Consider the following 22,685-nt stretch of genomic DNA (forward strand, 5'->3'; position numbering starts at 1 on the left):
ATTAATATCTTTTTGTAAAATGTTGCAGTCCTCCTCAGTGTTGACTATCCCTCCCAAAAGCGGGATGGTGCCGGGTTCGCTGTTCTGCAGGTTCCGGTCCCACTCCCGGTTACAGCCGCCCTCCATGAATGATTTTCCCGAGATTGGCCTCATTAAGGGTGATGTGCACGCTAGCCAGCCCAATCGGTGGGTGCGGGTCAGCTGCTCGCGCTTGATGACGCGCTAGGAGCCTGTATATTTAAGGGGGCCACGTTCCCTTTGATTTTCACTTGTTTTCTTCTGCTTCTGAATGCTGGTTGCTGCAGGCATGGCAGCTCAACGGTCCAAGGCTGCTCGCCATTTTGATGATGACTTCCTCCATGCTCTTGTGGAGGGAGTAAGAGGACGCAAGGAGGACCTCTTCCCTTCCGATGGACAAAGAAGGCCTCCTCAGCACACAAAGGCGGCCTGGCTGCAAATTGCTGAGGAGGTCAGTGCAAGGTCGGTCTGTACACACACCTGGGTGCAGTGTAAGACGAGGTTGGATGATCTGCTGCGCTCAGCAAAAGTGAGTATAACATCACACTTACCTTCAATCTGCTTCCCATCTCTTCTCATCCCCATAACTCTGCATTGGCAACCTACTCCTGCACATCCCAACTTACCCTAACATCCCTTGCACCCTCACCCATCCCTCTCTCTCTCTATGTACAGAATTACTTCATCATCCTACTATGCACCCCTCACACTCGAACTCACTGTTATGAAATGAAAACAACTAACAATGCACAGGGAGGGACCTTGGTACTGGCATCTGTGTCTCCCTCTAAACATCTATGTTATCCATTCTTTACACTCACTCCATCAATATCGCTGAAACTCCACTTGTGTCCCTCATTGCAGGAAAAGAGAGCCCACAATAAGAGGGAGCGGACAGGAGGAGGCCCACCATCCGTGGTGCATCTAACGACCGCTGAGGAGGCAGCTCTGGAGATCGTGGGAGGTGCAGAGGAGCTGGAAGTGGGGGACGGAGAGACAGGCACAGTACAGCAAGCTGGTGACAGAATTGATTTGCAACCCTATCATTTAGCTTTCATGAGTGACTGATATGGCATCTGATGCTCATAGAAATTGAGTTCTGATCATGTGCACAATGTGATGTGTCTGCTACTTAAATATCACATGTCTAACTCATGCCTTTACTCCCCCACAGGACCATCAAGAGCCCCCCTCCCCACTGTCCAGGAGGAAGAGCCGGAGGACTCCGCAGAGGAACCTGCAGCTTCTGAGGGAGCTGCGTCAGCAGAAATGAGCGCACCCAGCACCAACGCAGAGACGCACACCTTGGTGGGTCCTTTGCGAGCTAGATTAGTGTTGTCACCTGGTGTATCACAACTCACAAGTGAGCATCAGCAGGTGGTGGAGACAGGGACAGCAGTGGAGTGTCCTCGTCGGAGGTCGCAGGGCGCTCCTAGCTCTGCTCAGCTGCATGTAGACGCTGTGCCTCTGGGGCCATCCAGAAAGAGAGCGGTGCTGGAGCTTCAGGAACAAGTGCAGGAGGCTCTGACAGGGTTTGCAACCACGGTAACTGCGTGTGTGCAGAGAATGGAGGAGTCCATCTCAAACATGAGCAATGCTGTGGTGCACGCATTGGTGAATGTAGGTGCCACCATGGAGAGGATGGCAACCTCCATGGGGGACACAAATCGCCAGACTCAGGAGAACATGGTGACTCTTCTAAATAGATGGTCTGTTATGGAGGATAGATGGGCATCTATTGAGGAGAGACACCAGAGGTACATGAGGAATGTCAGCACAGAAATGGGTCCTCACGGCCCCACTGATGTGCAGCAAGGTGCTCTCCAGCTACTTGCTAGCAGTGAAGTGCGGGTGACCCATGAGAGGGATGTTGGTGGTGGACAACAAGGGAGTGTGGGCTCCTCTCCAAGTGCTCACACTCCTATGTCACTGCGGAGCCCTCGGTCAGAGCCCCAGATGCCTCACCCAACTGAGATGGCCGTCTCAGCCCCTGCACAGCCGCAGGAGGAGCAGACTTTTGCGGAGCTCTCCAAGGCATCCAAACCCAGAGGACAGCCGCCAAAGGCATCTAAGCAGGTGCAGCAGGGAAGTGAGGACGCTGCCTCTAGATCTGAAGCCACAGGGGCAGCACCACGTAGAAGCACACGTAAGGGAAAGCTAAAACACAAATAGTCACTAGGGTAGTCAATTGGGTGATTTCATATTATACCAATTTACGTTTGTGATCTTTATTTCTAGTGTATGAAAGTAATGTGATGTCAATGATTCAATGCGTTGCCCTATGTGTGCTCAGAATTGGAAGTAGCACAGTGAGGGGTGAGGGCGCCTTTCATCTGCAGTGATGGTTGGGGGGAGTGATAGGAATGCACAGGTCATTGTTCAGATGCTGTATTGTGTGGAATGGAGGTCCTGCCAACCCTCATTTGCAAGTTACGCGAATCTGGCATAGATTAGTCCATCCCTTGCCTGACGGCCATAAATGAGCTAGCGTGCTGGTAGCAATTGGACAGCCGCCTCCGCCAGGTGTTCCTCATCTGCAGCCTCATTCGGCTCTTCCTCCTCCTCCTCCTCTGAGGAGGCTGTGCGCTGTGTCACTTGTTCCTCAGGCAGCGGTAAGTCGCGATGTTGTGCAGGGCACAGCAGACCACGATGATTTTGGACACCCTGTCTGGTGCATACTGCAGGGCTCCACCACATCTGTCCAGGCATCTGAAGTGCATTTTGAGCAAGCCGATGGTTTGCTCTATGATGCTTCTGGTGGAAATGTGGCTCTCATTGTAATGCTCCTCGGCTTCGTTTGATGGCCTCCTCATCGGTGTCATTATCCACATCTTCAGATGATAGCCCTTGTCTTCAAGTAGCCATCCGGAAAGTTGGGTTGGCAGATTGAAGAGCTGAGGCACAGTGGACTGCCGCAGGATGTACGAGTCATGGCAGCTGCCAGGGAACTTTGCGCACACATGCATAATGTTCTTCCTGTGGTTACACACTAGCTGCACGTTAAGGGAATAGAAGCCTTTGCGGTTCACAAATACAGCTGGGTTGTGATGGGGTGCCCTGATGGCCACGTGTGCAGTCGACGACACCTTGCACCCTTGGGAAGCCTGCCGTATTGGCAAACCCAACCGTCCGTGCGGTAACACTTGCTTCATCCGTTGAGAAGTGGATGTAATTGGCCGACTTGCCAAACAGGGCATCGGTAACCTGCGTTGTGCATCTGTGTGCGTCCTACTGGGAGATGCCACTGATGTCTGCTGCTGATCCCTGGAAGGACACTGACGCAAAGAAGTTAAGGGCGGTGGTGACTTTGACAGCCACTAGTAAGGAGTGTCCACCCACTCCTCTGGGCTGCAGGTCTTGGTGCAGCATTGTATAGATGTCTGCGACTACCTCTCGCGAAAGTCTCAACCTGCTTTGGCACTGCTGCTCAGCCATGTTGAGGAAGCTCATCCTCGGCCTGTAAACCCTGTGTTGGGGGTATCTCCTGCAGCGCAGTGCAGCCCTGCGCTGACGCCCTCTGACCTGTGCAGCATCAGGTGGTTGAGGAGAAGGTTGGCACTCTTGTTATCGGTGCTGCTGGTGTGCCTGGTTCTGCTGCTGCCGCGGCTGCTTGTCCTCCGGATCTGAGGACCGGGATGAGGGAGTATAAATGGTTCCCATTCTGCTGGTATATATGTCAGTTGCGGATGAGATGTTATAAGCGCTCAGTCAATGTGGAGAGAGGTTATTCCAAGGAGGTCACAGTGCATATAGATCTAACAACACACACTTACAACCTCAATACACCTGAAATATATGTTCCAAATCCTGAAATCAGAAAGTTTTGGCTTTTGAAATTGAACTGATGTGGCAGGTTAGCTTTAATGCATCAGTTGCAGCTGTGAACTATTCAGCTTGTTGGAACACCTGACACAATCAGCTGGCGTGTTTGTCGAACGCCCGTGGAACACGGTGAAAATTTGTCAAAATTGAAAACCCCTCTCAAAATAGCATTAAACAAGTAGTTAACAAGCTTAACTGCCTCTCCTACCACTTGGTGTCGAGTCTGGTCAGGAGTCGCAGACACGACACTTGGAAAGTCGCGTAACATAGAAACATAGAAGATAGGAGCAGGAGTAGGCCATTCGGCCCCTCGAGCCTGCTCCGCCATTTAATGAAATCATGGCTGATCATCCAAATTCAGTACTCTGTCCCTGCTTTCTCCCCATATCCCTTGATTCCTTTAGCCTTAAGAAATATATCTAACTCATTCTTGAATATATTTAATAAGTTGGCCTCAACTGCCTTCTGTGGTAGAGAATTCCACAGGTTCACCACTCTCTGGGTGAAGAAATTCCTCCTCATTTCTGTCGTAAATGGCCTACCCTTTATCCTTAGACTGTGTCCCCTGGTTCTGGACTCCCCGCCATCGGGAACATCCTTCCTGTATCTAGTCCTGTTAGAATTTTATAAGTTTCAATGAGATCCCCTCTCATTCTTCTAAACTCTAGCGAATATAAGCCTAATCGATCCAATCTCTCTTCATACGTCATTCCTGCCATCCCAGGAATCAGTCTGGTGAATCTTCGCTGCACTTCCTCCATGGCAAGAACATCCTTCCTCAGATAAGGAAACCAAAACTGCACACAATACTCAAGATGTGGTCTCACCAAGGCGTGGAGGTGGGTTCGCGGCAGGTTTGCAACCCGCTGTCAATCATTTTGGATTTAACTCCTGACCCGCCTCCAAACCAAGAAAGGTTACAGAAAAGAGAGTGATAAAAGAGAATGGGAAAGTAAAAGAAGTTATTTCAATTCTTTTTGATTTGTAAATCTCCACCAATAATTAACATTGGAAGAAATAAGACTCCACACTTGTTAAATTTAATTTTTGGTGCCAGAGTGGTTCTTTGACAGTAAAAGACTTACCACGCCGTTAAAGGGGTGCTTAGACTGGAATGACTCGACTTAACTTTTTGTGGCGAGTTTAGTCCGCATCAACGACACAAGTACAGGAACTTCATGCCATTTGAATGGGGAGTCAGACGGTGAGATGACGCTTTCACACAGCTTGCAGAGGAGCGCTGCAGCTCGGACAGCAACCTTCGGACTTTCGCATTTAACTGGGAACGAGCGCTTGTTGGAAGTTGCTGTCCGATTTGCGCATAAATAGCTGTTAGCCTCATCATTATTTTCACAGCAAAATCTTCTGAATACTGATTGGTGGATTGGCATTTGAACTAAGGATCAAGTGTTATATTTACATAATAAATAATGTATGTAAAAATCTATACTATAATGACTCAGCAAGATCTATGAAGGTCAACGTTTAAAAAAAAATTATTCGTTCCTGGGAGGTGGGCGTCGCCGGCAAGGCCAGCATTTATTGCCCATCCCTAATTGCCCTCGAGAAGGTGGTGGTGAGCCGCCATTTCAGAGGGCACTTAAGAGTCAACCATAGTGCGGTGGGTCTGGAGTCACAAGTAGGCCAGACCGGGAAAGGACAGCAGATTTCCTTCCCTAAAGGACATTAGTGAACCAGATGGGTTTTTACGACAATCCGGTAGTTTCATGGTTACCATTACTGATACTAGCTTTTTTTAATTCCAGAATTAATTAATTAACTGAATTTAAATTCCCCAGCTGCCGTGGTGGGATTTGAACTCTTACCTCCGGATCATTAGCCCAGGCCTCTGGATTACTAGGCCAGTGATATTTCATAAGAAATTCTACACGTTATCTTTTTATATGAATCTGTGGCTTAGCCTAAGCACAGGGCAGCACAGTGGCATAGTGGTTAGCACTGTTGCCTCACAGCGCCAGAGACCCGGGTTCGAATCCGGCCTCGGGCGACTGTCTGTGTGGAGTTTGCACATTCTCCCCGTGTTTGCGTGGGTTTTCTCCGGGTGCTCCGGTTTCCTCCCACAGTCCAAAGATGTGTGGGTTAGGTTGATTGGCTATGATAAATTGACCCTTAGTGTTAGGGGGATTAAATACGTGGGGTTACAGGGATAGGGTGGGATATGTGTCGGTGCAGGCTCGATGGGCCAAAATGGCCTCTATCTGCACTGTGAGGTTTCTGTGATTTCTGTGAATGCTGGAAAAAGGGCCTGTGATTGTTGTGTTCATTAAGATGTCTTTTTGTCTTAGCTTTAAAGCCTGTTGACTGAATGAAATGCACACCTCTCTCTGATTGGCCTGGAATTTGTGGCGTTCGTTCCTTCCTTCGCTGTTATCACCCCTTTGAAACTGACCGCAACTCTGGGATTTAGTGCATGCGCAGCCTAACGCGGCAATCCTAAAGTTGCGGTCTGTCATTCGCTGCTCTGACACTGGCTGCGCTGTGCCCCCATTCCCCCCTCCGCAATAGCCGGCAATCAGTGTATTCTGGGAAATCAGTAAAACTGACGAAAACTTTGGCTTTTCCCGCGGTAATATCGCTGTTAAATACCCCATTAAAAGGTAGACCTTGTTAAAATAGGTGTAACTGGGGTTTTAACAGCGTATTGACTGCTACTCAAATGTTATGGCCCTGAAAAATTAATTTTAATTTTGTGGAGTGTCAAATTTCTCCATTACAATAACAATCACAATTTTCAAAAGTTTGTTCATATTTATTTCAAGTTTACCTTCTCCCCACGTGAGGGAGCCCTAATCTTTGTTTTGCTCTCTATAACATTTTTAAAATGTTCGAATAAAAGGAGGTTTTATCGTTTTTCAGACTGGAGGAAGGTATACGTACAGTGGTGTTCCCCAGGGGTCGGTACAAGGACCACTGCTTTTCTTGATATATATTCATGACTTGGACTTGGGTGTACAGGGCACAATTTCAAAATCTGCAGATGACACAAAACTTGGTAGTACTGTATAGTGAACAGTGAGGAGGAGAGTGATAGACTTCAGGAAGACATAGACAGGCTGGTGAAATGGGCGGACAGGTGGCAGATGAAATTTAACGCAGAAAAGTGCGAAGTGAAACATTTTGGTAGGAAGAACGAGGAAAGGCAATATAAACTAAATGGTACAATTCTAAAGGGGGTGCATGAAGAGAGAGACCTGGGGGGTATATGTGCACAAATCATTGAAGGTGGCAGGGCAGGTTGAGAAAGCAGTTAAAAAAGCATACGGGATCCTGGGCTTCATAAATAGAGGCATAGAGTACAAAAGCAAGGAAGTTACGATAAACCTTTATAAAACACTAGTCCGGCCCCAACTGGAGTATTGTGTCCAATTCTGGGCATTGCACTTTAGGAAGAATGTGAAGGCCTGAGAGGGTGCAGAAAAGATTTACTGGAATGGTTCCAGGGATCAGGGACTTCAGTTACATGGATAGACTGGAGAAGCTGGGATTGTTCTCCTTAGAGCAGAGAACATTGAGAGGAGATTTGATAGAGGTGTTCAAAATCATGAGGGGGTCTAGACAGAGTAGATAGAGGGAAACTGTTCCCATTGGCGAAGGGGTCGAGAACCAGAGGACACAGATCTAAGGTGATTGGCAAAAGAACCAAAGGCGACATGAGGAAAAACTTTTTTATGCAACGAGTGGTTAGGGTCTGGAATGTCTGAGAGGGTGCTGGAGGCAGATTCAATCGTGGCTTTCAAAACGGCATTAGATAAGTATCTGAAGAAAGAAAATTTGCAGGGCTGCGGGGAAAGGGCGGGGGAGTGGGACTAGCTGAAGTGCTCTCGCAGAGAGCTGGCACAGGCTCGACGGGCCAAATGGCCTCCTTCTGTGTTGTAACCATTCTATGATTCTATAATTCACTTCCTGGCTCCCTGTCTGAGAATTCTGCATTGTGATTGGCTGCTTAGACAACGACGCCCACATTCCATGTTTGAATAATAATTTTAAAAATCTACTGTTTCCCCCTTATCTGCCCTGCCAGTTGCAACCTCAAAAAACTCTAAAGAAAAGAGATTTGTCAAACAAGATTTCCCTTTCATAAATCCATGTTGACTCTGCCTAATCATATTATGATTTTCTAAGTGCCCTGTTGCCATGTCCCTAAGCAGAACCCCTATTTATATCGTGTGGCTTCTGTCAACTGGAAAGTTGAACATCCTGTTTAGGAGAGAGCTCTGTGCACAACTAAATACATCTTCCAAAAGTTAGAACTTTAAGGGCTGGATTTTGCGGGGGTTCAGCGGGCACAATCAGTGGTGGGTCAGGTGGGAAAGTGTTTTTTTCCCCTAGTGGGTCGGGACCCCGCCATGAACCCGCCGCCACGTGCCTTTACCAAATGTCGGGTCTGTCAGCACTGAGCAGACCCAATATGCAGCGGCGGGGGAGGCAATTAAAATCATTAGTGGCTTGTTTATAGCCACTTATCAATGGTTTTTTCCCAGTTTTTTGGATTGGACAGGTCGCCCACCGGTTTCCCGATGTGCCTAAACTTCATCTGTGAAGCTGAGGTGGGAGGTCAGTGGCCATTGAATCAGCTGATGAGTTGACAGCTTCAAATGTCAAGTCAAAGCTCCCAGCTGACTGAGATATGTTCCCTTAACTACGAGCTTCTCTAAACTGCATTTCCATTACAGATTCAGGATGCTGCAAGTCTTTACACAAGTCTCCATGCAGTCTGACTTCATTACCTCTCCCACCATTGACAGATCGCTTCTGTCATCTCTACTTCATCTATTCCATCAGCATGGGTGCCTTGAAACTTTCTCACCTTGGTCGTCAGAATCCCACCACGATCAGCCCCAACACCAGCATCACCAGCCACACCAGCAGCACCAACAACACTACCAACCTTCTCCGCAATCAACTGATGCTACACAAGACACAGGGCATCAGCACCCGACCACATTGCTGCCCGGGAGGCCAGGGATGGCCTCACCATGGCCAGATTTACTTCACTTGACGGTGTACACCCTGGCTGCCACATGATGCGCCAGGTTAGCACCACCCCACACCAATACCATAAAGCATCCCTACAATGCCTAAGCCATTCCTTTCACACTCATCACCATTGCGGGGGGGGGGGGGGTTACAGTTATGTCTCACCATTCACTGTAACTCATTAAGCCACTTCCAAAGGTGCATACAAATCTGTCAAAGAACGCAAAGTGTTGAAAATAAAGATTTTAATGTTTGACATCTCATTAACAGAAATTTTACATGAACATTGCATAAAACACCCAAGTGCCTACCCTTGTGTGTTGTTAGTTGGTATGATTGCACTAGGATGAGGGTGAGTGTGAGGGGTGGTTAGGGAGATGCGGATGTGATAATGTAGATAGAGAAGGATAAGTGGAGGTGCAAGGTAAGTTGGTGTGAGTAAAGATGTGCAGGAGTAGGGTAGGGAAGGCAGAGTGATGGGGATGTGATGAGAGGCACAGGAGGATGAGGTTGAGTGTGGCTTTGTACCAACGTTTCGTGATCTGCTGAGATCATTGAAACATTTGTGGCACTGCACCCAGGTCCTCCTGATGACATCCCTGCTTGTGCCCTCCTCTGCAATGTGCAACCAGGCTGTATGATCTCCTAGTGAGGTTTCTTCCGCCCACGGGAAGGGAAGAGGACCTTTTTGTGGGCTGTGACTTATGGGAGAGCCTGGGTGCGGCCGTGCACCTCTGTACAGTGCTTGTCAGTGTTTGCAGCACCTCTGTACTGTAGAACACTGACAGCACAAAAGTCAAAATAAAGTTGGCCATGGTCCCTTTAAGGAAACCAGCTGATGAAGCATCATAAAATGACATCACCAGACCCGCTTCCTCTAATTGGCCGGGAAACGTGCTGGGCGGGCTTAACAAGCCCAATCAGGGGAAATTCATTCTACAGAGTGGGATGGAGCCAGCAGCAGGGTTGGGACCCACCTCCAACGTCGCCCGCCCCGGACCTGCCGTGATTCGTACAATTGTGGCCTAAATGTTTATGGAGCGGGTAGCGGAGAATCTCTGCTCTCTATGTTTGCAAACTAGGGCCTAGAAATTCACTGGCTCGCCAGGGCGCCAGAAGTACCGCCCGGAAGGAGTCGCGACCGCCCTCCGGAAATTCAGTTTCAGCGCCCCAAACAGAAGCGCGGCGCTACTCGAGGCGCCCCGCATCCCTCTTGGGGTGCTGCAACTGCGGCATGGCGCGTTGCGGTACTGCAGGCCTTCCTCCCCTTCTTAAAGGGGAGGGGCCTGCTGCAACGCGATCGGCGATCGCGAGTGCCGGTAAAAGAGCCCGGCACCGAGAAGTGCCGGGCTCTTGGGACACAGCCGGCACAACACCGGGGGGGGGGGGGGGCGCTCAGGAGGCCGGGGACGGCGGCGCGAAGAGGTGCTGGCAGGCGGCCAGCAAAAAAAATGACCGCCCCGCACCTCAGCGCCTCTACCGCCGCAGGTAGGCCCCCCCTGAATCGGTCGCAAATTGCGACCAGCGTTAAAGCAGGGGGTGCTACCAAATTTGGCGATCGGGGCGGTAGTGGGGCGCTGCGCACACCTATGACGTCATCGGTGGCGGCGCAGCGCTAATGGCTAGCGCCGCCATTAGCGCCCCGCTAAATTTAGCGGGAGGCATGGCCAGTGGCGTAAAACCCACTAAGTGCCCTCTTTGGGCGCTAACGGGTGGCGCCGCCCACTGAATTTCTAGGCCTAGGTTTGATACTGCACTGGATATACACTCTGTGTAGTGTCAAACCAAAGCTGCATGAAACTACCCCTCCAGGGGATTCCTATTGCACTTTGTTCAGGTTGAGCCCTGCCCTGACTGTGGACTCGCACTGCAAATTTAAGCTACAGTAGGAAGTGAAAATGACTACATTATAAACTTGAAGTGTAAATATAGCCAAAGATTCTGCATAAAAAGTATCATTTTGTAAAATCTGCAGCAAACCTGCAAAAACGACACAGGTTATTGCAAGACATACGTTATAAGATCCAGAAAACCACAATCTGTAACTACAACATATTCAAAGGGGGTTGATCTGCTTATGTAGCCTTCTTAACTGGAGCAAAGGAATCCTTCTAAAGTGTACCATATCTATGGCAATCAGCACAAATTACAGACTATTTTGTCAAGGAACCACTTACCAGTAGACTGAGAAATATATTGAAATAATCCACCAGTAGATCATCTGTTATCAAGTAGTCTTCCTTGAAGTGGCAAAAATTAGAATTAGTTAAAGAAAGCATGTGTGTGATTCACTTTATATCTCTCCTACTCTTTTCAACCGTAGCAATGTCCTGCACTATGGGCCATGATTTTTCACCCAGGTTTCTCCATTTAAAAAAGAATGGTTTTCCATGAAAGACCTAAATGCTTATTTTAAAAAGTGATAGAGGGAGTTAATTTTTGTGCACGTCGAGTGCTGGGAAATTAAACTGCTTCCCACTTTTTGAATCCAGCAGCAGTATCAAGCACCCTTCGATATAACATGTGTTAAATGTAGAGTCAAGCTTTCTCTACCCCAGCGGTTAGCAGTTCACCCTAACCTCAGAAGAACGCCCTCTGATGCATCAGTGTGGCAATTACATTGCTAATCAGTGTTGGTCTAAGTTAAGACTGCACATTTCACCGGCAGCAGAAAAAGGAGTTTCCATCCATAAAAATCAAGGCGACATTCAAATTAAACTTTAGATATTTTTTTTATTCATTCATGGAATGTGGGCGTCGCTGGCCAGCATTTATTGCCCTTCTCAGCCATTCACAGGGCTATTAAGAGTCAACCACATTGCTGTGGGTCTGGAGTCACATATAGGCCAGACCAGGTAAGGACAGTAGATTTCTTTCCACTAAAGGACATTAGTGAACCAGATGGGTTTTTACGACAATCCAATAGTTTCAGACAATCCGATAGTTTCATGGTTACCATTACTGATGCTAGCTTTTTAATTCCACATTTGTTTAATTAATTGAATTTAAATTCCCCAGTGGTGGGATTTGAACTCATATCTCTGGATTATTAGTCCATGCCTCAGGATTACTAGCCCAGTGACATTACCACTATGCTACCGTTCCCACTGGTAACCTTTTATTGACAATAAAATATCTTCTGCAGACTTAATGAATGAAACAACACAGAAGGAAGCCATTCCGCCCATCATGCCTGTGCCGACTGTTTGAAGGAACTATCCGATTAGTCCCTCATCCCTGCACTTTCCCCATCGCCCTGCAAATGCTTCATAGAAACATAGAAGATAGGAGCAGGAGTAGGCCATTCGGCCCCTCGAGCCTGCTCCGCCATTCAATGAGATCATAGCTGATCATTCAAACTCAATACCCTGTCCCTGCTTTCTCCCCATATCCCTTGATCCCTTTAGCCTTAACAAATATATCTACAGTAACTCCTTCTTGAATATATTTAATGAATTGGCCTCAACTGCCTTCTGTGGTAGAGAATTCCACAGGTTCACCACTCTCTGGGTGAAGAAATTCCTCCTCATCTCTGTCCTAAATGGCCTACCCCTTATCCTTAGACTGTGACCCCTGGTTCTGGACTCCCCCACCATCGGGAACATCCTTCCTGCATCTAGTCTTTCTAGTCCTGTTAGAATTTTATAAGTTTCAATGAGATCCCCTCGCATTCTTCTAAACTCTAGCGAGTATAAGCCCAATCGACCCAATCTCTCCTCATATGTCATCCCAGGTATCAGTCTGGTGAATCTTCGCTGCACTCCCTCCATGGCAAGAACATCCTTCCTCAGATAAGGTGACCAATACTGCACACAATACTCAAGGGTGTGGTCTCACCAAGGCCCTGTACAACTGCAGCAACACATCTTTGTTCCTGTACTCGAACCCTCTCGCTACGAAGGCCAACATACCATTTGCCTTCTTAACCGCCTGCTGCACCTGCATGCTTACCTTCAGCGACTGGTGCACAAGGACACCCAGGTCTCAATGCACTTCCCCATCTCCCAATCTATTGCCGTTCAGATAATAATCTGCCTTCCTGTTTTTGCCACCAAAGTGGATAACCTCGCATTTATCCACATTATACAGCATCTGCCATGCATCTGCCCAACCACCCAACCTGTCCAAATCATACTGGAGTTTCTCGGCATCCTCCTCACAGCACACACGCCCACCCAGCTTTGTGTCGTCTGCAAACTTGGAGATATTACATCTAGTTCCCTTGTCTAGATCATTAATATATATTGTGAATAGCCCTTTTCAAGTGCCTGTCCAATTTCCTTCTGAAAGTTATTATTGAATGCGTTTCCAACACCCTTTCAGGCGACGCATTACAAATCATAACAACTTGGGGTAGTTTTGTCTTCACTGCTAAGTCAGTCGTCTGGCAGGGCAGATCACCGTCCTTTACAGAACCTGCCTGATTTTCATGCCATTGATTGCAGTCCGTCCTACCTGATTGCCAACCAGGTAATGAAGATGAAAATCTACTCCAGGAACAGAAGGTTGTGTTGCTCATTCTGCTTGCAAGAATTTCCCCACAATTATATAGGTTAGCACTACATTGCATAACCTTGATTTGTCTCTTTACTAATAATCTTTCTACTTATGGTTTTTGACACTTGGGTCATTCGTGTCAGAATGCCCACTCCCTGGGCAATTGGTGAATTCTCTTATTGTACATTTGTGGTTCTAGGCACTTCAGTTTTTTGTCCTGGTCAGTATCTTAATTGGCTGGAAACTGGTCGTTGGAACTGGTTTTCAGCTGATCAAGGGCGAAACTTTATTTATGTGAGACCCAATTATAGAATGGATAGCAGAATGTTTGAGGCACGTAAAAATGGGTAAAATTTGTTTTTAAATAATAAAAAAGAAATAATGCAAAGTAAATGATAAAATAAATAATAATTGTAAATATAATATAGAAGTTAAAATAATAAACTTTTTTTTATTCATTCATGGGATGTGGGCGTCGCTGGCAAGGCCAGCATTTATTGCCCATCCCTAATTGCCCTTGAGAAGGTGGTGGTGAGCCGCCTTCTTGAACCACTGCAGTCCGTGTGGTGAAGGTGCTCCCACAGTGCTGTTAGGGAGGGAGTTCCAGGATTTGACCCAGCGACGATGAAGGAACGGCGATATATTTCCAAATCAGGATGGTGTGTGACTTGGAGGGGAACTTGGAGGTGGTGGTGTTCCCATGCACCTGCTGCCCTTGTCCTTCTAGGTGGTAGAGGTCGCGGGTTTGGGAGGTGCTGTCGAAGAAGCCTTGGTGAGTTGCTGCAGTGCATCTTGTAGATGGTACACACTGCAGCCACAGTGCGCCGGTGGTGGAGGGAGTGAATGTTTAAGGTGGTGAATGGGGTGCCAATCAAGCGGGCTGCTTTATCCTGAATGGTGTCAAGTTTCTTGAGTGTTGTTGGAGCTGCACTCATCCAGGCAAGTGGAGAGTATTCCATGACACCCCTGACTTGTGCCTTGTAAATGGTAGAAATGCTTTGTGGAGTCAGGAAGTGAGTCACTTGCCACAGAATACCCAGCCTCTGACCTGCTCTTGTAGCCACAGTATTTATGTGGCTGATCCAGTTCAGTTTCTGGTCAATGGTGACCCCTGGGATATTAATGGTGAGGGATTCAGCGATGGTAATCCTGTTGAATGTCAAGGGGAGGTGGTTAGACTCTCGCTTGTTGGAGATGGTCATTACCTGTCACTTGTGCGGTGTGAAAGTTACTTGCCACTTATCAGCCCAAGCCTGAATGTTGTCCAGATCTTGCTGCAAGCAGACACGGACTGCTTCATTATCTGAGGAGTTGTGAATGGAACTGAACACTATGCAAGTATCAACGAACATCCCCACTTCTGACATGATGGAGGGATGGTCATTGATGAAGCAGCTGAGGATGGTTGGGCCTAAGATACTGCCCTGAGGAACTCCTGCAGCGATGTCCTGGGGCTGAGATGATTGGCCTCCAACAACCACTACCATCTTCCTTTGTGCTAGATATGTCCACAGCTAATGGAAAGTTTTCCCCCTGATTCCCATTGACTTCAATTTTACTAAGGCTCCTTAATGCTGCCTTGATGTCAAGGGCAGTCACTCTCACCTCGTGTCTAGAATTCAGCTCTTTTGTCCATGTTTGGACCAGGGCTGTAGTGAGGCTCTCTGTTTCTGCACCCCCTTTAAAATTGTACCATTTCGTTTATATTGCCCCTCCTCATTCTTCCTGCCAAATGCATCACTTCACACACTTCCCTGCGTTAAATTTCATCTGCCATGTGTCGGCCCATTTTACCAGTCTCTCTATGTCCTCCTGAAGTCCGTTACTACCCTCCTTGCTATTTACTATATTTCCAAGTTCCTTGTCATCTGCAAACTTTGAAATGATGCCCTGTATATCCAAGTCAGGTCAATAATATATATATCAAAAAGATATATTGCAATACCAATCCCTAAGGACACCACTGTATATTTCCCTCCAGTCTGAAAAACAACTGTTCACCACTACAGTCTGATTTCTGTCTCTTAGCTAATTTTGTATCCACACTGCCACTGCTCCTTTAATCCCATTGGCTTCAATATTGCTAACAAGTCTATTATGTAGTACTTTAGTGAACGCCTTTTGAAAGTCCATATACACAACATCAACGCACAACCCTCGTCAACCCTCTCCATTAATTCATCAAAGAATTCAATTTATTAACCGTCATGTCTTCAGCGCCCTCAATTGTCGCTGTGTTCTCGCCCTCATTCAATGCATGTACTTGCACCCTCACTCAATGCATGTACTGGCACCCTCACTCAATACATGTACTTACACCCTCACTCAATACATGTACTTATACCCTCACTCAATACATGTACTTATACCCTCACTCAATACATGTACACTCACTCAATGCATGTATTTGCACCCTCACTTAATATATGTACCCTCACTCAATGCATGTACTTGCACCCTCACTCAATGCATGTACTGGCACCCTCACTCAATACATGTACCCTCACTCAATGCATGTATTTGCATGCTCACTCAATGCATGTACTTGGACCCTCACTCAATGCATGTACTGGCACCCTCACTCAATACATGCACCCTCATTCAATGCATGTACTTACACCCTCACTCAATACATGTACTTTCACCCTCACTCAATGCATGTACTTACACCCTCACTCAATGCATGTACTTACACCCTCACTCAATGCATGTACTTACACCCTCACTCAATGCATGTACTTGCATCCTCACTCAATGCATGTACTTACACCCTCACTCAATGCATGTACTTGCATCCTCACTCAATACATGTACTTACACCCTCACTCAATGCATGTACTTACACCCTCACTCAATGCATGTACTTACACCCTCACTCAATGCATGTACTTACACCCTCACTCAATGCATGTACTTACACCCTCACTCAATGCATGTACTTACACCCTCATTCAATGCATGTTCTTGCACCCTCACTCAATCCATGTACTTACACCCTCATTCAATGCATGTACTTACACCCTCATTCAATGCAGGTACTTGCACCCTCATTCAATGGATGTACTTACACCCTCATTCAATGCATGTACTTTCACCCTCATTCAATGCATGTACTTTCACCCTCATTCAATGCATGTACTTACACCCTCATTCAATGCAGGTACTTGCACCCTCATTCAATGCAGGTACTTGCACCCTCATTCAATGGATGTATTTACACCCTCATTCAATGCATGTACTTTCACCCTCATTCAATGCATGTACTTACACCCTCGTTCAATGCATCTATTTACACCCTCATTCAATGCATGTACTTACACCTTCATTCAATGCATGTACTTTCACCCTCATTCAATGCATGTACTTACACCCTCATTCAATGCATGTACTTACACCCTCATTCAATGCATGTACTTACACCTTCATTCAATGCATGCACTTGCACCCTCATTCAATGCATGTACTTACACCTTCATTCAATGCATGTACTTTCACCCTCATTCAATGCATGTACTTACACCCTCATTCAATGCATGTACTTACACCTTCATTCAATGCACGTACTTACACCCTCATTCAATGCATGTACTTACACCTTCATTCAATGCATGTACTTACACCCTCATTCAATGCATGTACTTACACCCTCATTCAATGAATGTACTTGCACCCTCATTCAATGCATGTACTTGCACCCTCATTCAATGCATGTACTTACACCTTCATTCAATGCATGTACTTACACCCTCATTCAATGCATGTACTTACACCCTCATTCAATGCATGTACTTACACCCTCATTCAATGCATGTACTTTCACCTTCATTCAATGCATGTACTTACACCCTCATTCAATGCATATACTTACACCCTCATTCAATGCATGTACTTTCACCTTCATTGAATGCAGGTACTTGCACCCTCATTCAATGCATGTACTTACAGCCTCATTCAATGCATGTACTTACACCCTCATTCAATGCATGTACTTACACCCTCATTCAATGCATGTACTTACAAAGTCATTCGCTGTTATAATAGGAGGTTCTGGAAAACATAGAATTCAAAGGTAAGGTGTGTATAATGCAGTCCACATCACCCCTCTAATCAATTAAATTACATATATAAACATTTTCAGATAATACAAGTTAGTAACAAATATTGGCAATGCCTATTAAAATGCATTTACTCAGAAATCAAATCATTGTTACATTCCTAAGAACATAAGAATTACGAGCAGGAGTCGGCCATTTGGCCCTTCGAGCCTGCTCCACCATTCAATAAGATCATGGCTGATCTTCTACCTCAACTCCACTTTCCTGCACTATCCCCATATCCTTTGATCCCCTTAATATTAAAAAATCTATCGATCTCTGTCTTGAATATACTCAACGACTGAGCCTCCACAGCCCTCTGGGGTTGAGAATTCCAAAGATTCACCACCCTCTGAGTGAAGAAATTTCTCCTCATCTCAGTCCTAAATGGCCGACCCCTTATTCTGAGACTGTGACCCCTGGTTCTAGACTCCCCAGCCAGGGGAAACATCCTCCCTGCATCTACCCTGTCAAGCCTTGTAAGAATTTTGTATGTTTCAATGAGATCACCTCTCATTCTTCTAAACTCTAGAGAATATAGGCCTAGTCTACTCAATCTGTCCTCATAGGACAATCCCCCCATCCCAGGAACCAGTCTGGTGAACCTTTGTTGCACTCCCTCTATGGCAAGTATATCCTTCCTTAGGTAAGGAGACCAAAACTGTACACAATACTCCAGGTGTGGTCTCACCAGGGCCCTATATAATTGCAGTAAGACGTCTTTACTCTTATAATCAAATCCTCTTGTAATAAATGCCAACATACCATTTGCTTTCCTAATTGCTTGCTGTACCTGCATGTTAACTTTCAGTGATTCGTGTACATGACACCCAGGTCCCTCTGAACACCAACATTTCCCAATCTCTCTCCATTTAAAAAATACTCTGCTTTTCTATTTTTCCTACCAAAGTGGATAACTTCACATTTCTCCACATTATGTTCCATTTGCCATATTCTTGCCCACTCGCTTAGCCTGTCTATATCCCCTTAAAGCCTCTTTGCATCCTCCTCACAGCTTACATTCCCACCCAGCTTTGTATCATCAGCAAACTTGGATATATTACATTTGGTCCCCTCATCCAAATCATTGATGTAGCCCTCCCCTTACAAATTATCACTCGAGTTTGACACGTCACGCACCGATCACTTCAAATACTACAAGACTACATTTTACTTGACGCACCAACTAAGACAATTAATATAATATTTCACATTTTCCTGTTTGAGTTACAAATGCAGTAGGCATGTGTTCTATAAACTTCTCTTCTTCGACATGCATTCGGTATGTCAAACTCTTCCGCTCACATTGAAACATACATGAAATAGACAGCTGTGCAAACCGCGGTATTCAGAAATCCGGTCAATAAGTGACTGCCATGAATCAATGTGCCCACAGAGGGATCTGTGCTCACATACCAGTGGTTAATTTCTCAGCTGATTCGTTTCCCGGCTCCATTGGCAAAGTCTGTTTTCAGAACACAGTCAGTCAGGCAGCAGACAACCTTGTGGATAGAGATGGGAATCAGCAGTCGTGCGACCTTGTGTCCCTGGCTGGGGGAATTTCCTAGCCGACCATACCGAGTTAGACAGCGACGATTTCAGTTTTTTTTTTGGGGGGGGGGGGGATATTGGTCGGCACAGAACTTGAGCAAGTGGTGTGGAAATTAAAAAACAGTTGCTTTGTGTCGTGTTGATTGCAGTTCTAGGTTGCTATGGAGGTGCAGACAGAAGCTTTAGACGGTGCATTGAACAAACAATACGCCCGCAGTCCATGTCCTTTCGCTTAGATACAAAACTTCTCTAGTTCTCGGCTTACTTGACTACTTTTTAAGATATATTTGGGTCGGGCAAACGATTCAGAAACCCCCACCCCCACACATTTCTGCTACATGCCAGTGAATTCTGTGTTCGGGACGTCCGTCATCAGTATTGTCACCCCACTCCACTGTCGCTCAGTTCGGATGAAAGATCATCGACCTGAATCGTGACCTCTGTCTGTCTCTCACTCTCCACAGACGCTGCCTGACCTCCTGAGTGTTCCCAGCATTTCATTTGTTTGCAGCTCAAGTGAAAGCAGCAGTTAGCAGACAGACGTCACAAAGCAGCACATCACAACCCAGCTCTCGCAGATGGTGCTCCACTGTTTTGGTTTAAAGAGAGCGGAGGGAGGGGGGGGTTAAACAACAAGTAACCATAAGTAGACATTTGGTTCTCCAGTGAATCAAATCCGTTACAAAAGCAAAATACTGCGGATGCTGGAAATCTGAAATAAAAAAGAGAAAATGCTGGAAATACTCAGCAGGTCAGGCAGCATCTGTGAAGAGAGAAACAGAGTTAACGTTTCAGGTCGATGACCCTTCGTCAGAACTGGAAAAAAGCTGGAGATGGAACAGGTTTTTAAGCAAGTGTAGGGGCAGGGAAAGAGGGGAGGGAAGAACAAAAGGATGGAAGGCAGGAGAGATTAAGAGACGATGGCCCAGATATTCCGATCGCGGGCCTCCCGCGGGCTGAGGACTGCGATCTGGAAAAATCTGCGCCCTTACCTGAGGGCTCCCGGGAGGCGCACAATTCCGGTGCTGGGCCTCTCCAAACTGCCGGTGCGCAGGGCCCACGTATCCCCAGAGGCGCAGGTAGTTCGCAGCGTCCCTGGGATCAACGTGCGCCATGGGGAGCCAATCACAGAAGGGAATCTCCCTTCATACACTTGACAGGAAGACCTGTCAAATATATGAATGGAGATCAGCCCCAAAACATAGTAAAACTTCAAATAAATATTTTTTAAAAATCACATTTTTAAAATGACTTGAAAGTACAATAAGTTAACTATTTTAAACAAAACTTTAAATTTTTGAAAAAATAATTAGTGTTTTACGGAGCTAAAAATAAACTTGCCTTTTTTTAAAGTTTTTAAAAAATCAGTGGAAATTTTTTTTAAAACTTTTTTTCAACTCTTATCCTGGTAAAAGCAGGCCTGACTGCTTTTATCAGGCGCAAGAATTGTAAGTGTTTTCTGCGGGCGGAGGGTCTCCAAAAAGTGGAACTATCCGCCCGCAGAGGCCCTGCTCCAGGGCAGCCGGAGGATCTGTCCAGAGCTTTCTTCACAGATCGGAAATGCTGGTTTCCAGCACATGCGCTTGGCACACCTGAAACCGGCATTTCCGATGTCCCTACGGGTGGGTACACAGTGCGTACCCACCCATAGGGATCGGAATATCCGGCCGATTAAGAGATGGTGCAAGGCAAATCAAATCCGTTAGACCATCCTAATTTATCCATCCAGAACAACCTTACAGTTCCCCCATTGCCATATCCAATTGTTCCTTAAATGTTTTTTGCCTCCACTCTTATCTGTAAATCCATTCCATATATTTCATTCATTGGCCTGGAAATTTGCAACCGCCACACAAGCTGCCGGTGCCACTGCGGCCGGGTGTTAACGGCTGCCACCAAATGGCGGCGCTGGTAGGACCGAAAAATTGGTGCTGGGGACATTAGCGCAGCGCTAAACTCACCGTGTAACGCCGTCCTGGTGGCGTTGGTGCTGGAAGGAGGCCCCAATGTAGCGTGGCCCAAGCATCGTTACAGCTAGAACAGCCTCTGAAAGCGAGACTGTCATTTCAGGAAGCATTGTCGGTCTCTTAAAGGGGCAATGCCTACAGAAATGAAAAAGATAAAAATGGCGTGAAAATAGGCAGTTTTTAGCCCTTACAGCTCAACTGCCTTCTGAAAAAAAAACGAACATTAAAAAGAATTCCTGAATAGGAATCTTCAGCTCTTAAAGCTGAATTCCCTTCTGCACCTAAAAAAAAGGGAAACGCGCTTCAGCACTAACACAAATGGTTCAGCAAGCTAGGGAAGGGGCACCCAGGGTCTCGCATTGTATGTTAGTGGGGACCGGAAAGATTTTGAATAATTTGGAGTTTCAAATGATGCACACCATGCAGGGACTGGGCCACCTGACGGCGATAGCAACAGTACTGCCGACTCTCGCAAATCCATCGCGAGAGACGCGATTTTCTGAGCGAAATAAGGCATCACTTGCGATCTCGTGATGGAACTCCTAAATTTCGGGATTTTTCTTGTATTTGCGGCAAATGCCTGATGACGTCAAATCGCCAATTTGTGCATGCATGAAAAAAATATGCTGATTTGCGTACGCCAAAAGGTCGGAGCTCTGCGAATCGTCACTGGCTGAATTCGACTTTTTTGGTACTTATTTCTTGATGAAAGGCATTTGGAGAGATCGAAATTAATCCAATTTATTTTAATAATTCTCAACAGGAGAGTATATTATACACCGGTACTACATTTATTGAAGATTCGTAGCGCAAAGTGTGAGGATCATGTATCGCACTGAGGTGTATTATACTCAAAGATTTACGGTAATATTCAGTATGTCATACAGTAGAAAAATAAACCCAAGCGTCCTTTGTATTATCTCCAGAAGGAATCCTCAAATAACAAGGTAGGTCGAGCTCCAAGCTCAGTCTGCTGACTTCAATCACTGCAGCTAATATTCTGGGCCTGTTGGACAGCTAGGCCATGGCATTAGCATTTACACTTCAATGTTAGAGAGGATATTTGCTCATAATTTTGTGTTTTCAAGGGAACTAGGAGTGACATGATAGAGGGAGCTTTGAATCCAGAGTCTCTGTAAGGTCCATCGTAGCTTAGAACAGTGCACAGCTTTATTTGCTATTTTACATCTTGCTGCATCCAGCAGATTCACTGTAACCTTTACATAAAGCCTGTGGGAGGAGAGACCTAAGTGCTGAGGATTATACTAAAGGCGGAAAGAGTAACGGTCAAAAGCAGAGCGAGGCCGGCCTGCGAGTGACACGACAGCGGGGCCACCGATCCACCTACTCCTGCTTCTATTTCTTATGTTAGTGATCTGTTAGTGACACTCAAATGTGGTTATTGTCCGGGAGCAGAGGTTGCGGACTGCGCTTCCCATCCAGGAGCAAAGGTCAGCAAGGGGTCGGGTCGGGGAAAAAGTAGGAACTCTCAATTTCTATGCCAAGTCTCATGATTTTTAAGAGTTTGCCTCTTGATTTATGAGACGGTAGTGTTGGCATTACCATAGTAACGAATCCTCTGCCCTCCTCCGAGCCATTGGGACGTGAAGGTAGGTGGGTACATAGCGCCAAGGTCTCACAAGGTCCAATTAACCATTCGCCAATGACTTGAGTTTTACACTTCCCTAAATCACTACACATCAGGCCTGTGCTGTTTCTCCCTAGACTGCTGCCCGAC

General features: G+C 46.4%; 1 protein-coding gene across 1 annotated transcript in view; it reads right to left on the reverse strand.

Annotated features, from left to right (window-relative positions):
* LOC147115332 (regulator of G protein signaling 22-like) overlaps positions 1 to 19,680 on the reverse strand; it is a 260,516-nt gene extending 240,836 nt beyond the window's left edge. The window contains exons 1-3 of the mRNA XM_085993996.1: positions 18,846 to 19,680; positions 17,354 to 17,382; positions 11,016 to 11,078 (exon numbers count right to left, since the gene is read on the reverse strand). Coding sequence (XP_085850122.1) covers positions 11,016 to 11,078; positions 17,354 to 17,382; positions 18,846 to 18,885 — 132 coding nt within the window. The 5' untranslated portion in view covers positions 18,886 to 19,680. The remainder of the gene's footprint in view (positions 1 to 11,015; positions 11,079 to 17,353; positions 17,383 to 18,845) is intronic.
* Positions 19,681 to 22,685: the final 3,005 nt, after the last annotated feature.

This window comes from Somniosus microcephalus, chromosome 7 (assembly GCF_052327205.1).
Source record: "Somniosus microcephalus isolate GS21.2 chromosome 7, FLI_Smic_1.0, whole genome shotgun sequence".
Taxonomy (NCBI): domain Eukaryota; kingdom Metazoa; phylum Chordata; class Chondrichthyes; order Squaliformes; family Somniosidae; genus Somniosus; species Somniosus microcephalus.